This window comes from Cyprinodon tularosa, unplaced genomic scaffold (genome assembly GCF_016077235.1).
Source record: "Cyprinodon tularosa strain WSP-4 unplaced genomic scaffold, ASM1607723v1 ctg458, whole genome shotgun sequence".
Taxonomy (NCBI): domain Eukaryota; kingdom Metazoa; phylum Chordata; class Actinopteri; order Cyprinodontiformes; family Cyprinodontidae; genus Cyprinodon; species Cyprinodon tularosa.
In genome coordinates, this window is record NW_024039183.1 from 292,750 (window position 1) to 311,612 (window position 18,863).

At 37.8% G+C, this 18,863-nt stretch overlaps 1 protein-coding gene across 1 annotated transcript in view; it reads left to right on the forward strand.

Moving 5' to 3' along the window:
* rxfp1 (relaxin family peptide receptor 1) overlaps positions 1–14,423 on the forward strand; it is a 159,137-nt gene extending 144,714 nt beyond the window's left edge. The window contains exons 12-18 of the mRNA XM_038300834.1: positions 659–730; positions 1,251–1,322; positions 1,735–1,806; positions 5,552–5,781; positions 9,448–9,858; positions 10,172–10,390; positions 12,483–14,423. Coding sequence (XP_038156762.1) covers positions 659–730; positions 1,251–1,322; positions 1,735–1,806; positions 5,552–5,781; positions 9,448–9,858; positions 10,172–10,390; positions 12,483–12,904 — 1,498 coding nt within the window. The 3' untranslated portion in view covers positions 12,905–14,423. The remainder of the gene's footprint in view (positions 1–658; positions 731–1,250; positions 1,323–1,734; positions 1,807–5,551; positions 5,782–9,447; positions 9,859–10,171; positions 10,391–12,482) is intronic.
* The last annotated feature ends 4,440 nt before the right edge of the window (positions 14,424–18,863 follow it).

The window sequence follows — 18,863 nt, forward strand, 5'->3', positions numbered from 1 at the left end:
AGTCAGAATTCTGACTTTAATCTCAGAATTCTGACTTTTTTCTCACAATTCTGACATTTTTCTTAGAAAAAAGTCTGAATTCTGAGATTAAAGTCAGAATTCTGGGAAAAAGTCAGAATTCTGAGATTAAAATCAGAATTTTGAGAAAAAAGTCAGAATTCTGAAATCAAAGTCAGAATTCTGAGAAAAAAGTCAGATTTCTGATATTAAAGTCAGATTTCTGAGATTAAAGTCAGAATTCTGAGAAAAAAAGTCAGAATTCTGAGATTTAAGTCAGAATTTTGAGAAAAAAGTCAGAATTCTGACTTTTTCCCCCATATTAAACTGGGGGAATTTAACAGAAAATAACAACTCTTTACTGTACCTGCCATTCCTGCCCTAATCCTCTTACATATGTTTTAATCACCATATCTACAAATAAAATAAATGGAAAAAGTATGGTGTGTGGTCTGTTTATTGAGTAAATCACCTGTTTTATTGTTTTCTATTTGATTTTAACATGCTTAATAATATTTTTTTTGTTCATATTAAGGTTATCAGTGGCTAGATAGTGAAAAATGATATCCCTTACGTAATCCTTAATACAGGATGTTTCCAATGCTTTCTCTTCTGAATTAGTTTTGCTTTAGGAATATGTACATATTGTTTCTCTGCGCAGGGATCTGTCCAACAACAGACTGGTGGCCTTACCTCCCAATCTGTTTGTCTTACTGGCGGATTTACTCCAACTGTGAGTTCTCCATAAAAATAAAAAAATCTCCTTCAAAGTAAATTCATTCCATGTTTAGCTTTGGGTTGCTGCAGCAGAATTAGCATGTGGATGTCTGCGAGAATTAGTTTGGACGTAACTCAGTGTCAGTTAAATGTTGAATATTTTAGAGATTGTTGCAATACGAATAATGTTAACTAAGATTATGTATTAAAAATCAAGTGTTTAAGGGTTTGCACCAAGTTTTTTATATATTTATTATATGAGAAATTGTGAGCAGAAAGGGGCCCAAAAACAGCATGATGGGTTTATAACAAGATGTCATGTAGAGCAGAACAAAGTTAGGATGACTTCAGCAGTTGCTGCTGAAGGTGGTTTTGACAGCATGATTGGAGGGAAAACATGTAGGAGTTAAAAAGAAAAACATGTTATTGAGATGTAGCGCTGAAGTCTGTTTTATAATCTCTGCAGGATTTACTGCAGTCTAAGATCAGGGATCAAATTTTAACATTTTGGCTAATTTTAACATCCTCTGTTGTAGAAACATTTCCTACAATCCCATCGCAGAACTTCAACTGGATCACTTTGATAAGTTACACAAGCTAAAGTCTTTGTAAGTATTTTATCTCACAATCCTGATCTTGACCTCGAAAAATGTTGTTGCAGATTTAAGGAGAAAAACTGTTCTCTATCAGTGTCTGAAATGGAAAACATGACCATGTCGCAAAACCTCCAAGAAGTCACTGGCCCACTAAAATCACTGCATGCCTCATTTACCCTATGCTAATCCAGCAGGCCAATAATCCAGGCCCCAGTAGCAATTTTCCTCCTAATTGGCATGAAAAAAAATATCTTGAAAAGAGTTTGTAAAATATTTGCCTGGTATAAATATTCTATAATATCTGAAACACTGAAGTGACAAAAGGACGGAAAATCCATAGCGACTCATTCTTTTTCACAGCACTGCACTTTCACCGTTTCAAAATCTGACTGAGACTAAATCAATGTTTTTATATTTTTCTCAGGAGCATAGAGGGGATAGAAATCGATAATATACAGCGAAGGATGTTTGAACCTCTCAGATACTTGACTCACATGTAAGTACTACATTGTCCTGCTCTTTAGAGACCTTCAGTTTTTTACACATAGTGTACTGATAAGGCTGAGTCACAGTGTAATTTTACTGGGGCTTAACTCCAGGTTCACCTGGGAGACAATTAAAGCAAGTTTAAAGTAATACGACCTCTCAGAAACCAAATATGCAGAATCTATGGGATTAATGGGTTCCCTTTTTGATGGTTTTGGGGTTATAGTATCCTCTCTAGTTTTAATGTGAGATAATAAATCCCATTAATATAAACTGGAAAATAAGACATGCTGGGTTTTCTTGATGTTATAGTGAACAATGGTTGAACACCAACCATTTTCTTTTGCAGCAATATATAAAGGTGTGCTTATGTCAAAGCAAATTGGTCACTTCAATTTAAAATATCTAAATCACTTCCCTCCAAAACTACATAAATCTTTTGATATTTCTGTTAGCAATGACACCCATTTTTGTTCATCTTTGTTTGACCAAACCAAGCAGTAGTGATGGGTTGATAAGGCGTCATGAAGCGTTGCAAGCTGTACTGATACTGCACCGATACTATGTCACTCATTATTCACACCTGGTGGACATTTAAAATCCCTATAAGCGGCTGCTTTGACAGACTCAAATGACACTTATTTGATGCCCTATAATGTGATTTAAACCATTGTATGTTATATTATACTATTTCATATCTTCCTTTAAACTGAAAATACCTTCAATATTTTTAGTTACAGTCTATTAATTATGCGAACATATAATGTGAAAATTCAGGTGAACATCTGAATAAGGATGATTGTGGACTAGGATCTAAAAAAAATACATACAATTAGTAAATTTAGTACGGTAAACTAAAGGTCAAAGTCAATTTAATTTCAATTCAGATAACTGGAGTGATAACCGAGAAGAAGAGGGTTTTCTTTACAGTACAGTATTTTATTGTTCATCTTTTAAGTCTCCACTATTATGTTACCCCTATAAATTTTTCTAAGGTCCACATTTGTGACATTTTTCTATTTTCTATACATTTTTCTATGATGTTTTTGCTGCTGTAAACACAAGAATTTCCCCATTGTGATAAAAATAAAGACATTTTTTATTCTATTCTATTCCATTCTATTGTAAATTAAAACAAATATAAAATCAAAATGGTTCCAGGTGGATGAAGCCTTTCCTTTTGCCTTGAGGCTGCTCCATATTTATTGATGAATTTGATAATGAACTAACGCCGAAGCAGGGTTGCACATGTGCCAATGCATCAGTGCTGCTCGAACCATCACTACTAAGCATTTAATAATATTAAATTGAGAAAAAAAAATGCATTATATTGAAAAACTACATGCATGAAACAGCCCCCGCCCCATGAGGACTCTACAGCAATTCCTCACACTGAGCATGCCTGCAGCCACAGTGGAGAACAAACTACATCATGGAGATGAAGGAACAGAGAAGAAAAATTTAAATTTAAAGCATATTTCTTCAAATTATGTGAAGGGTTATTCTATAAACCATCGACATATGGTGGCTCATAGAATAAGATATAACACGGGTTCTGTTGTCAATTCAGCTGACCTTGGCTCACCTTGATTTTACCAAGGGAGTCACAGCACTGTATGAGATATGTAAAGGCCAACAACGGCAGTGGCATCCCTGGGTCCACCGGATCTGCTCCCAGCTCTACCAGTATCACCACCTGCTCCAGGACCTGCAGCTAGTTGTGTGCTTCCAGCAGAGCTTTCATTTGTCGAGGACCCATTAACAGGGACTGAAAAAATCTTAATGTCTGCTTCGCTCCATCATCCTACATCACAGCCACAACCAGACGAGTGGCTGGCTAAAGTGGCAAGTCAACCATCCTGGGTTCGTATTCCAGCTGGGGGAATAAGCTGTGGGTCCTTAGGCAACACCCTTTATGCTAATGCATGCTTTGGAGAGTGGCGGCCTAGGTTCTGAGTTCAATCCCCACTCCCACGGACTGTCACTCTGGGTCCCTGAGCAAGACATTTAAACCCCACACTGATCCCCATGTGGGGCTTAACTGCAGAGAGTAAAACTCTTATGCAGAGTTCATTTTGTTGCTCTGTAGTTGTGACAGTGTAATGGCAATAAAAAAGCCTTAAAAAAGCCTGCAGCCTTAACCTGAAAGGTTAAGGCTGCAGAATTAACAGAAAATAACAGCTCTTTACTGTACCTGCCATTCCTACTCGTAGTTCCATGCCGCTCTGTCCTCGCCGCTTCATCCACTTGTTGACCAGGCCTCTTGCTGTACCACTTTGCTCAAATAGCCCAATTTGTGTCATTCGCATCACATGAAACACGTCCTTCTTGTTTAAAACCTGTTAATTCCCCTTAAATGTGCCTTTACTTAGGGATAACATGTACATCTCTCACTTCACCCACCAAATTCTAATTCACATTCAATGTGAAGGCACCTTTAAAGAGCTTGAACTAATATTTTCAAAGCCGCCAAAAAAATACTCTGGAGTAGAGATGTAGGTCATCAATTTTGATCTAAATTTGATTATCTTATTGATGGTTGATTAACTGATAATCAGAACTTTCTCCGATAACAAGGTTTATATATCACAACAATTGATTGTGCCAGCTGGATTAAGTACTGACTAAATACAGAATGAATATACATGTTAGGTTGCTGAGGACAAAAATAAGATGAATATAATAAAATTATATGAAACAGTGAAACCTCCCACGAACAAACATATAAAAATATTGTTTAGATACAAGGCTGGTTTCTCTGACTTGCCATTAGACTTTACCTCCAATTGGAGTTGATAAATTGAACAGTAACTGTGATGTAGCTCTCTGTTAGTGCGGTGCAGCAGCTAGAGGTGGAAGCAGCACTTTGTGGTGTTAACCATGCTTCTTAATGGGTGGTTCTGCTTGCTCTCAAAGGAATCTCTCTCCATAAAGTGCATTGACTTACAAAAGTCCTCAGAATTTATTAGTCTCATTGGTGTCATATCTTTTTATATAATGGTCTAGTGTTTTGCTTAATGCAGATTTCACTTGTCCTGCTTACTAAAATGTCCCCTTATTGACTGTTTATATAAACAGGACTATATGAAGTGCATTCTGCAGCCTTGCAACCATTAAACAGTGTAAATTAACCCAGCATTAGACTCTGTTTATATAGATTCATGTTTCTGCTCTAGCAGGCCTCATTACTCCTTTTGCAACTGTCATGTGTTCACTTTAGGAGAATGTTCGTAACACTGTGATTAGGTCAGTTTAAGCAGATGTTATCAGTTTATCATATAGAACAAATTTTAATCAAATAAACAATTAATCAACAGTTAATTCTGAAATGGTTTTCTTTAAGAATCCCTAGGCAGGAGATGGGTAAGGCTGATAAAGTCACACCCAAACAGCTGTGAATGTACCTACTTTAAGTTGATCTATCACAAACATCCTTAGAAACTTTACTAGAATTGAAGTTTGTGAAATGTGAAAAAGCTCAGGTTCTAACAACAGATTGTATACTGGTGCATGTGTTCAGTATTTTGAACTGTTTTTATGTTTTTTTTTTTTTTAATAAGACTTGTACTCCCTGCACCAAACAGTGTCACACTGCCATGAGCTAATTTCACAGCGAAATGAGATCACTGTCCCTTTGTTCTTTCTTCAGTCCAAATGTATAAATAGACACTTGGGTTAATATATAGATAGACCACTAGCCACTGCAAACAAACACACTCTTGCCCAATATTGCTCTCTTTATGTTGTTTTTGTAGCTATTTCAAGAAGTTCCAGTACTGCGGCTATGCCCCTCACGTACGCAGCTGCAAGCCCAACACAGATGGCATCTCTTCTTTTGAGGACCTACTGGCCAACATCGTCCTACGAGTCTTTGTCTGGGTTGTTTCTGCCACAACCTGCTTTGGCAACATCTTCGTCATCTGCATGCGGTCGTACATCCGCTCCGAGAACAAACTCCACGCCATGTGTATCATTTCCCTCTGCTGTGAGTCAAACTGCATTTCAAGGACAACGAAAGTATTTGGAATGGAGTGTGCTGCATTGAAAGGGGGGGGTTTTGAAGTAAAACTCATCTGAAGGTTTCTGCGTGACATTTTTTTTTTTTTATGATTTCTGTTTGCTTATTTTATCATATACTATCAAATATTATTTTTGGTTGCTTGTAAAAAACACCACTCTTTTGGAAACGCTCTTAGTGGGCAATTAGAAACTGGAACCTCTACAGAACTAAAACAACTGGCAGAGAAACATGTATTGCTAATTTAGAAGACGACGCTAAAATTGCATGGACTCCTACATATGAGTAATTTAGTTAAATAAAATGACCTATTCTGCCAAAATTAACCTATTAAAAATAATTTTTCTTAGTGAGATTAAAATATAATCATTTATAGGGCATTCAACGGCATTAATGAATAAAATGTTTAATTTGTAGTTCATTTAAAGAATATATCATAAAGTTTAACATTAATATTTATAGTCGGGATTTTATGAGTATTTATTCCCCTTAAACTTTTGCACTTTTTTCATTTTTCAACCACAACATTTTTATATATTTCATAATGATAAAAATATTGACCTAACGAAATGTATTTCAAATACCTTTTATACTTTTAACCTGGCAAATTTCTATTCCACTGACTATGACTATATGCCAGCTCATTAATCCCATTTGAACAGTTTACAGTTAGGTTTGTCTAGAAAACGATTGCTGGGATGTTGGTTCTGTGAATGGTATCAGCAGACCTGATCTGGATGGACTGATTCAGATTCATATGCATTTTTTCCTAATAGGCCGAGTCAAACTGATTTTATTTCCAAATTAGACTGTGGTGAACGGTGAGACTGAGCTTGCTCTTGTGTGAGAATGGCTTAGTCCAAGTCTGACCCATATCCAGTTAAGAGTCTGTGGCTTAACTTAAAACAATATTTACAAGCAGCCTTTCACTAGTCTGACTATTGTGGGATTATGCAAAGAATGTGCAAACTAGTTTGCCTCCTTTGCTACGCCAAGCAAATTTGCTTGGCATAGGGGGGTCCAGGGTATTCTCCCTCGGAAAATGTTGAAATGTAGCCTCTCTGAAATGCTATTTCCTGCATTTTGAGGGGAATGCAGCTAACTTTTAGTCTTTGTTACAACACTACTTTTGTCCTGATTATGGGAAATATGTGTGCTTGACTGGAGGTAGAAATTTCATAAGGAGGTCATGCGATCCTTCTTAGGTAAAATATTATGTTTTATAGATTAATTTAAACAATCAGAAAGTGAAATGCTACGTTCACACCATGATTTGAGCAGCCACTAGGTGTCTGCTGCTTCATTTTTGATGCTTGTACAAACTACTGTCTGACTCGCCTCATTTTTGACGCACCTGAAGCGTGTTCAGCAAAATACCGTATAATTGCGTCTAATGCTTCTGCTGCTCCTGTGTTCAATGGCAGGGGGTGGCTTTGCTATATTTGCTGTGATTGGCGGGTAAAAAAGTAGTTTGAATATATTTTAATGTGAGAAAGTAAACCTACTATATCGTCTGTTAAGACAGTTCATCAAGATTAAAATCCTGCCTTCAAATATTATCTCACCGTGTGGTGTGTTGTCATTGGGAATCCCTAGCAGCTGCTGCCGTCACTTCTTGGGGGTTTCCGCTACTGTTTGTGGCAGCTTTAGATATTAGACTTTTTCATGTATGTAGCTCAAACTGCAAGCACCAGAATAAAAAAGCGAAAGTATTTTGCCGGCAGGTATTAAGTTAATTTAGGCGTTAATAAACAGTTTGAGTGGATTGATCCTAGTACTCTGCATCGGCAATGATGTTTGTCTCCTTGCCAGCTCGCAGGTCAGCTTCTCGATTGGTTGATGTGGTGGTTCTAGCAGCAAAAGTTCATTTTTTCCAAACTCCAGCATATGCTGCTTGTGAAATTTTGAACATTTGAGAAAATTTTCCAGGGTAAAAGTTATTGTGTTTGTTTTTTTAGTAAAATTCTCCGATATAACAGCTTTAATATCACCACACTATGATTATAATTGGTAAAGATTACCAAAAACTTTGCATCTTTACAATTATTTGCTGGTCTCTGTTGTTTGTCAATACTTTAGTCAGACATCTCATATTTATTGATTTTAATGTAAAGGATAATACAGTACTGAATACTGATGCTAAGGACAACTTGGCTATAAACTACCAACTGTTGACTGGTCGATATTTCACGTACAGGGATCATGATGAGCAACAGCCAGAGAATCTATGAGTAATTCGTTTTTACACTGCACCATTACAGCATGTGGAATTTGGACCTGGATTTAAAGCTGTTGTGTCTACAGGGATCTGAAAACAATCAGTTATCAATATTACTCCCCAACAAGACTAAGAGAATGTTCAAATACTGCTGGAGAAATATGCCCAGAGTAATAAGGGGAATATAGTCTTCAACATCTGTAGTGGACATGGCCTTATTTAATGCATATGGTGTCTCAATGGAGCCACATGACCTCCATAATCTCATCCATAAGCTCTGGAAATGAAACATTAGGTATGCTCCTGGCTTACCATGATGAATAGACCTAAAATTCTGCTTGTGGACTGTGGAGTACATCTTTATTCATCTCTCCCTGATTTGTCAAATCACATTTCCTTGCAGTGGGTATTATTAAGGGGTTCCAGAGAAAAGGAGAGTGAACACAGATGAGTGCCTCTGTTTCTTACTTGTACTCATTTAATAAGGTTTTTCACTAAAATCGCAGCAGATACATAAAAATGTTCAGTCATAACGCAACAAAATGGGTGGATAGTTTGAAATGACAAGGCAAAAGAAGGCACAGCTTGCAGTGCGTGGACAGTGTTTGGTATTAACTGTAGAGTAGCCTACTGAAGGTCTTGCAGGTGTGTCTTTTTGCTTTCATTTCAAATATTGCGTCATCCAGTATTCAACCGTTTCTGGGTACAATTACCCACAAGCTGTGATAAGCTGTGACGCTGGAACATAATAACCCAATTACTTTTAAGGGGTCTTTTCTTTTGTGCAGCTAAGCATTAAAGAAAAACCAATGAAAGAGCTTTTTACTTGTTAGCGAATATAACTTTTGAATTTGCAACACTGTAAATGCAACCTCTCTGCAAGATTCCAGTACATTACATACATCAGTCTTTCTACCAAAGGAAACCTTGATTATTGTCTTTGGTAAGGTGCCTGCATGCTGAGTTGTTATGCTAATATAAGTTTCTCTTTGAAAAAGCAGATGATTTTAGATTGGGTTTGCAGACATTCTAGAGGACTTAGTTTTTATTTTATTCTTTGAGCAACTACCAGGTCTATCAGTAAACCTCTGCGACACTTTATTACAAAACAATGTAGAAATATGGATTTTATGTTTAAGCATTGTTAAACCAATGTTTAAAAAATAGTAGGCTCCTTTCTTTTTAATATGATTTGGTTTTAGTGGCCAAAACTGTACATTTTGGACACAAAATACTAAATTAGCAGATGTGTTTAATTCTTTTTTTCGTTCCATGTCAACTGCTGCGTGTATTCAGAATAGATGCAAACCATAGAAATCACATCCTATCTGTACCTGGTGAAGGTGACCTGCTGTTCATTTTCTGTTTATTTTCAGAGTTACTGATCTCTGAGAGAAACTGTTTTTTTCCTGCAGGTGCTGACGGGCTGATGGGTATTTATCTCTTCATGATTGGTGCGTATGACCTGAAGTTTCGCGGCGAGTACAATCGCCATGCTCAAGCCTGGATGGACAGCACTCAATGTCAGGTCATCGGCTCTTTGGCTATGCTGTCCACCGAGGTTTCCGTTCTGCTCCTCACATATCTCACCCTGGAGAAGTACATCTGCATCGTCTACCCTTTTCACTATCTGACCCCCGGCTGGAGAAGAACCGTCAGTATCCTGTTCGGGATATGGGTGTTTGGATTTATAGTTGCCTTTTTGCCTCTGGCCTGCAAGGGTTTATTTCGTAACTTCTATGGAACCAACGGGGTCTGCTTCCCTCTGCACTCTGAGCAGCCAGAAACACCCTGGGCTCATGTTTACTCCATTGTTATTTTTCTCGGTGAGGATTTGTTCATATCATGTAAACAATTTTTACCAATTGTATTCAATATATATCTGTTCACAAACATCCATCCAATTAAATTGTTTTGACAGGCATTTTTTGTTAATAGAAGCAGGATCTATTAATCCATCTTCACTCCTATTTGTGGTCTAGAAATTTTAATTCACATTTATAGTATACATTTTTATTTATTTATTCAAAGGTTTACCACATACATATAGTATGTCTAAGTAAGATACTCTGACATGTAGAAATATTATTTAACCCTGCTAAGCTCCTAAAGTTTTTAAAATCAATACTCTCTCATCAGGTCTCAACTTGGTGGCGTTCCTTATAATTGTCTTCTCCTATGCAAGCATGTTCTATAACATCCAGAGGACAGGCACTCAGACAACCATGTACAGCAACCATATCAAAAAAGAGGTGACCATCGCCAAGCGGTTCTTCTCCATCGTAATTACTGACTCTCTTTGCTGGATCCCCATTTTCATCCTTAAGATTCTGTCTCTGCTGCAACTTGAGATTCCTGGTAAGAAAAATGTTTTTAAAACTTCCACAAACTATGATCTTTCAATATAAAAAGTGGATCTGCCCAAAGTAATTCTGTGATGCCTGTTGGAAATCACAATGAGCTGCTTTGAAAACAAAAATTGACATTTTAGGAAACAATTACCAGCCTAAAAAAAAGCTTTATATGTCACAATCAAAAACAATAATTTCTAAGACTTTAGTCAAAGCTGCATGCACAATGCTCCTGGCATTTTTCTTTTTGGTGCATATCTGTTATAAATACAGATATAGTGATGGCAAAAAAATAAAATTATATTGGATTGTTATTTAATCTGAGATGTTCTGTTTGGTTTTAAATTCTGCCATATTTGAGAAAGATTTGTTTCTTAAGAAATAACAATATAATAATAAATGGGCTTTTTTCGCACGATTGATTTTACAGTTTTCTATTTTGGAGTCAATGATTTAAGTTTGGACAAACAAAATACGTTGCCACCAACTGGACCTATTTGTTTAACAATCAGCAGCCTGGGTAGTGTGTGTGTGTGTGTGAATAACCGTAATAGCTTGGCACTTTCTGGTAATGCTAATCACCAATTTGCATACACACTGTTATGATGGCATCTGATTTCTCAACCGGCATTTGTCACAAGTCAAACAGTGTGAGTGTGTGTTGATCCCTCTGGCATAAACAGCACAAACCCAGTTTATCCCACAGGTTCAGTGAAGCTGAGGTCAAGACTGCAGGCGCGCCTTTTCATCCTCTCTGCTCCCTATCTGATAAACCCTGCTCTGTGGAAGCAAACATTGACATCTTGAGAGATAAGCTTTGGTACCTAATAAAGGAGGTATTCCCACTGGTTGCAGAAGTGCCTCTCAAAATATATCCGTATTGGGATGGCTTGTCTCATTTTTCCAGTGAGGTAGAGTGTATGGGCTGACATTTTTTTCCAGATGTTGCCCCATTTAAGCAAAGATAACTCAGTTTCTAGTAGCTAAAAATTATAAATGAGAATGTTTGTTAAAACAAAAAAACAGTAACTAAATATACCAATCCTTACATCTTTACGCAACGATGCAGTCAAGACTATGCATTAATGCTTTGATGGTGTGTCCAATTATCCATGAAGGTCAAAAAAAAATAAAGTAGTCTCACCTGGTCTAAATCCCCACAATATCACTTTAAACATTAATTGTGGTTGCACAGAACATTTAAATGGGTTTTGTGGTAAAGGTGCTGAATACAAATTAAACCCATTGTAATGGGTCAGAAAGTAGGACCCAGAATTCAGGCAAGACAGACAGTGGGATACATAAAAAGTGTTTATTCAGACAATGACGGAACAAATCTGCAGTGGCGTTGGCTGTGGTAATGGCTAGGACGTCTGAGGCAGGAACCTCTATGGGAGAGAAACACAGGTTAGTCACCACGATAAACTGATGGAGGATAATTATGAACGAGTGAGTCACTAACCTGGTTTGATAGTTCAGTCTATGCCCAGAGAACATGGATGAGTCGCAGCAGATGCTGCCAGAGAGTTCCAGACGCGGAAGCCTCGAAGGCTGCAGAGCTGACAGGAGATCAGATCCAAGCTAACAAAGGAAGTCAGGATAATCCACAGGGCGAAGTCAAGATGCAGATCCAGGTTCGGTCCACAGAAGAATCCAACAGGAGTCCAAAGGCAGGCCAGGCAAACAGATCAGACACTGGAAGGCAGGCACAACGGTCCAAATGAAGAAATAAATAAGGATCAGGCAATCATCAAACAATAGAAATGCTAGAAAACGGTCAACACCAAAGACTCAAGAATAATCTGGCCCTGATGGCTGGAACCAAGACATTTAAATTGAAGCAGGTGGATCAGATGAGCAGTGATGAGGAAAGGGGCAGAGCTAGACAGGAGAATGAAATGAAAAATCAAGCCAGCCATCAGTGCCAAGATCATGACAGCCATAGATTCTTCTTCTCTTTTACATTTTTTTCAGCTTTGTGTAGTTAAAGCAATGTAAAATTAATGTTAATAATAGATATGATATTTGGCTTCTTCACATGGGTTAAGTCGTTTCAGGTTTCTGGTGTATTTATTTTTTACCCTTTTTTTTTTTTACAGGTACGATCTGTTCTTGGGTGGTCATCTTTATTCTCCCCATCAACAGCGCCCTGAACCCCATCCTCTACACCCTTACTACGCGGCCTTTTAAAGAAACAATCCTTCAGGTGTGGGCTAACTATAGACAGAAAAGGCCTCTGCTCAGCGGTCATCCACCACATCATCCATCACTCACTTGGCAGGAAATGTGGCCCCTCCAAGAGAACAGTCACGCAGTCTCCGTGGGTTGTCCACTGGAGCCGACAGACACGGCAGCTAAGCTCACCCCTGTAGAGAATCCAGATGAGGGATACAATGACTTTAATGCGAGCACAAAGCAGCTGAAACAGCACGCTGTGTTGTCGGTGTGCTCACAGAATAAGACGGTACCCCATACTCTCACGCATATTCACACGTTCACACAAACAAACGACCTCCTCTGAGAGTCTAAGAATAGAGCTGCATTGATCTGTTTGTATTTGGGCATAAATCACCTCAATCACTGAAATCTTTCAGGTTCATTTGCCTAAACTCATATTTATCCTCTTAATAAAAAGGGAACCCCGCAATCAGTGCCCACATTTCTTATTGAAAGTCAAAAATGTGTCTGTACTTTTCATTGTTTAGAAGTAAACATAAACTTAAAGTGTAACAACCATTTGTCATTCATTCACATTTCTCCAGAAATAACCAATAATTTAAAGATGAAGACTTACAGCATGGGTATTACAAGGATTTCTACTGCTTTAAAAGACCTAAGATAATATAAGCTCCAGACACTAGAATGTGATTTTAAAGTTTATTTATCGCTGAAGTTTAATTCAATATAGGAAAATTTGTGTTTTTCTTTAAGGATTTTAATAATTATAGCCTACAGCTAATGGTCATCTTGATTAATGTTTCTCGTAAAATTAAAATATGACTAAAAGGTTAAAGAAATAAGGATTTTTATACAGGAATATTATTTTCTAAAAAAAATCATGAACAAGCTTACAGCTTTGACAGGTCCCCAGCACTTATGACACCTTATGACTGAAGAAGGATAAACCACATAGGGTTACTGCTAATAAAGCTGCCTGTCCCTAAGCCCTAAGCAGATCATTGCAAAAGGAGTCTGAGCCAAGTATTTAGGGTAAAAACTTTACAGCATCTGGACTTACTATTCAGTGGGGCCAATTCATGAAAACATGAAGGGCTTTGATAAAGAAAGGATTATGGAAGCACCTGAAACAACTGAGGTGTGAGGGTTAGTTTCATATTAGTTGCTTCCCAACAACTACCCATTATTCCCCAGAGTTGTTCTAAAAGTTCTATTATTTTAGAGGAAATGGAGAGAAATGTAGAGCTTGTTTCAGCAGCTGTAGCAGTCATTAAAACGTACTACAAATAAAAGGAGTGACTGATTCTGATGCCAGTGATGCATGAGTGTAGGTGTAATGGCTTAAAGGCTTCAGAGAAACGTTTCTGTCTATTGTCGCGTGCTTTGCTTTAAAAAACAGATTAGTGATTCAGAACTAGATCCATTTCCCACTGTAGCCTCTGGCTCTGGTGGCGGAGCTTTTGTTGACTACGGGAGCATACAAAGAGTGAATAGAGAGACGTGAACCAGAATAATTAGGCTGTTAAGATCTTTTCTTTTTCTTTACCTACTTTTAATGGTTTTTAATACATAGAAGGGAACAAAGGTAAGCATAATAGTAGAAATAACACACCTAAATAATTTGTTCACGTCTTATGAATGTTATGGTTGTCTTTTTTTAGGACTTTCTTTTTTTATCTGAATGAGGAAGATAGAATTAAATGAAAAAATATATGACGGGTTAAACAATCTGAGTGGAACCAAGTGTTCGGATTTTTCATGCACATATATTCATTTCATTTACTGTATGGCTCCATAGACGAGTGAGGAACCCATTCTCAACATCAAAACTGGACCATTGAGCAATAGAAGATGTTTTCGCTTACATCACCTGGATGGTTGGATCATTGTGCATCACTTATACGGCAAAACATGGTACCAGGAATAACCATAGAAAGAAGGCAAGCCAGCCGAGTCAGTTTGATGGCTTGGCCAATGATCTGCTAAGAAGTCTTGGGTCCAGTGGAAGTCGCGGGACGTGCAACACCTACTGTTCTTTACCGGAGCAGTGTTGCAGACAGCGTTTTAATGACACACCAATGGAGTTCAAAAATGTGAACTTTTCTGTTAATTTGCATGATATAAACCAGTCTGGGACTGGATATTGCTGTGACATAGGATGAAGGGGCGCAGCAGTGGTGAATCTGTTTTCAATCAAAGTTGAAGATAGAAAAATGATAGTGGACATAGAATGGAAATAGGAAAGCTCTATAGAAGGCTGTGGGTGGCTTTAAAAAGCCGTTTACTGTGCAGCTTACGCCACTTGCTATTTTCCAAGTCTCTTGCTGATACCGTCTGAGCTCTACAGCGCCTCCTTACCGTAATCACGTTGGGTGTGAATGCATCATAATCTCTTTGGCTCTGTTGCAAAACAGTATTGGTTTCAGAATAAGTTTAAGGAGCACAAGATCAAGTTCAGTCCAAGCTTTGCATACATGTGGCTTCTGTGGAATATTCAATTCATTGAGACCTCACATCGCAGTTTATGGGATTTAAAGAGTCGTCTGCATCTTCATAATAATACTGCAGTACACCTTCCAGGTGTACGTGTATGGGAGTCCATTAATAGTGGGTCAGAGCTGTTTTGCTGCAAACGTTTCTCAAAACAATATCAAGGGCATAATGTTACGTCTAATTTATGTGTACAGAAGGCATCTTAAAAACTGGTATTTGAAGCGTATGTATCCAAGAAGCCTTTAATCACTTATACACACATTACCAGAACAGGCACCAAATACTTCTATTTTCTCAGTATTGGGTATAAATGTTATTAAGATTGACTAATGCTATCATGCAAATGTTGCAGTTTATGTCAAATCCTCTTCCTGAAAACATAGAGGGAGATTTGTCGGTGAGGATGTGAGCGGGATACAGACAAGCCGTTGTTTAGCTTTAAGGCAACCGATGTGATTATTCCAGGCATGTACATCTGCAGTGCTTTTCATGCACAAGTGGCTCCATCTCGCATCAGCGGAGTTTATGTTGCTCCACAAGTGGGTTTATGATTTACTGTGGATTTACAAATCCATTTCCTTTCATAGATGTTCATGTTGTTGCCAAATCCATCACTTGAGACTGAACACAATTCCTTTAAGATTAAACATTTCCTGTTGGGTTTACTGATGTTGAGATGAACATGCCTTTTGTGTAAAAACATATTTTTCCAGCACCCAGTTGGAAGCCATGGGAACAGACAGTGCCATAGACTTAACATATATAAAAGATCAACTCCACAGGAATTATGGGAGATGGATATATAGTGTGATTTTTTGAAGGCTACTCAAACCAGAGCAGTTAAACCTGTGTGTTTGAAGAGCCACTTTGAAGGCAACTCTTCTCTGCCTGCTGTCACCTATCAGAAATATGAATAAATAAAAACCTGCTGAATCGATGGCATTTTAACTACAGGGGATGCTACATGTTTAAGCTGCTTTCCTGTTTTTATTTTACTTAAACCTAGAGGTGGGACCAAGTCATTGTTTTGCAAGTCACAAGTCTTTGCCCTCAAGTCTAAAGTCAAATCCCAAGTCCTGCAGTTTGAGTTTTGAGTCATTTCAAGTCCTTTTCATTACAAAGTACCGTAATACTATATTTACACACATCATTTATGCTTTTATATGTATTTATTACAACAGGTGCAACTGAAATTGCAGGAAGAAAAAGTACTGCTGACATTAGTTACGGTTTTTAAAGCATAATAACAATAGAAAACACCCAGGGTAATTCATGTTTTTAAAAGAAAACATTTTTTGTAGAGATGTTGCTGTAGATGTTAAAAAGCTGGAAATACGTCTTTTATTCAATATTAAACAAATAACGTTGAAATAGGATGTAGGAATGCTATTCAGCAGTTTGTGGGTGGCTTTTTAAAAAGCCACTTTAATTTAGCCATTTAAATAATTGTTAAATAATTCTTAATTTACCCTCCTCAAGGAGCTCCCCAGTTGACCTTGCCCCAATTTTGCACTCTGCCCAGCATCTGGTCTCCCCAATTAGCCTCCAGGATTAGACCCAGCCAACCACCGTCTCTCCCCAGATCTAATAGACTATCTGCCGAGCATCTTTCTCCGATCTACAGCTTTCTTCCTCCAAACTCCTGGTAGAGAGTGAGGCAGAGTTAGGGGACCTTACCCTGACCTGGTGCACTCTGAAGTGTCCGATCTCCTAAGTAAACTTCTAGAGCCCAGCCAGAAGCAGCGTGAAATAAGGGCAAGAACCCACCGCATAGAGCAAGGCAGGGGGCAGAGTTGGCGGAGAACACCCCGCTCTGGAGCAAAGAGTGTAAAAATTATTTAACTCACAGTGATCTGTGAAGTAATTGGAATTGTCCCGTCATCATCCATCTCTGTTGTATCTTCCAGCTCAGGAATAGTGGGAGGTTGGGTTTGACTTCATTCAAAAACTTGCCAAAAAATCGGAAAAATATAAAGAAATCTGGGGGGTCTATATTGAAACCAGAAACAAACAGGTGAACACACATTCTACAAAGGGAGATTTTGGTCTTCCTTCTGGTGCAAACATTAGCCCGCCTTGCTATCACCAAACCTATATATATTCCATCAAAGGAGTTGATTTGTACAATTAGAGACCCACCTGCAGGTAGTCTAAAAGTGTTGTTGCTTGTTTAACTTTTTACCTATTGTGTAAGAGACCCTCAAACAATGGTTAATAAACCATGGCAAACTCCTAAAGTTGCTTACGCTAAATCCAAATGAACACACACACTTACAAGTCAAATTCTACAGCATACCTGCCCAAAAATAGGTCCTATTTACCTTTTTTGTCACCTAAAAACTATTAAACATGCAATACGTTTTAGGGGGATTGTATTTGTAAAATAGCAGGTTATGACTAGTTTAAATTCAGTCTAAACAGAATTGATTTTCCTGAAACATCTTACAAAATATTACATTCTCCAATGAATCCATGCTGTTTATAAAAACACAGTGCCACTCACGCAGGTGAAGACTCTTTGGCATCTAAGTAAATGCTTTTAATTGCACAAACCTGTCAAATTTGTTTGACAGGTCCTGTTCATAAACTGAAAACCTGGAGGAACCTTCTGAGACAGCATCCATTTGTCCGAAAATTATGAAGAAATGTTATATTTCTTTTTTTTTAACTTAAACTCTTAATTGCAGAATTAAAAAAATGTCATAGTACAAAAAAAGTAAACCCTGTATCCTTTTTTTTCTCTGCACTGTACTTACACAGGTTTATTTATAAATGAGCCCATGTTTAATAAAACATCTCAAAGGGAATTTTTAGTCTCTCATGTTGGGAATTTCAGAAACATCACAAACAAAAGTTAAAAACCAGTGGCCCTCGCAGTGAATAGTGTACATTTTAATTGTGAATAGTGCTAATTTAACTTTCTAGAACAACCCATCGGCATACTCATTACCTTTGATGCAGGAATGTGGCTGTGAGAAGGAGGTGGCCTTTAGCTTCACAGAGATCCTGTTATCTAAACAGATTTATAATTTTATTTTACCTTGGTTAGTGTCAAGGTCTGCACTCTTTTCCTGCAAGTGCACAATTAATTGGCAACCCAACATATCTCCCTCCATTTCCCCTCCTTTTTTTCCTTCCTGCATGCGGTTCCCTCTTCAATCTACTGCTGCTATCTCTCTTGGACCTAGGCCTTGGCCTTTTGTTTTGTGTGCATTAAAACCTTAGCAGAGGTTTTCTTCTCAGTCAAGACTTTTTGACCGTAGGGCAAATATACAGCACTTGTTCCAACTTCCATCAGTTTGTTTTTGTAATGCTAATTCGTAGAAATAAACAATCCCCTTGTATCTAGCAATGTATCATGTTTCTAGGATTTTTGAACATCACAGTGCAAGGGTTTGGATAGTAACCTCGGAGAGTATTCACAAAAATACTGTAGAGAGCCTGAAGATTGTGGCATAAAAATCCCTGACTAGGCATTTTGTCTTAAAGAAGATGGCTTAAAAGGTTGAATTCCTCCTGGGCAGTAGGTGGTGCACCCACACTTACCCGTTCTCACTTCAACCTTTAATTGTAGTGTTCACCAGATGGTTTTCAGGCCTACCAGATGCAATGTTCATTATGTTTTTTTCTTTTTCACAAAACAAAAAGGTTAGCTAACTCTAACTGAAATTAAAATCAGTTGCTCCGTTGTTGACAGCGGATTTAATAAAAAACGTCTATAACCTTTAAACAAACTCACTTGCAGAAGCACCTGTCTAACCTTAAGCAACAATCAAAGTGAGCGTGCTTTATTGTTTCGCTCTTTTTGA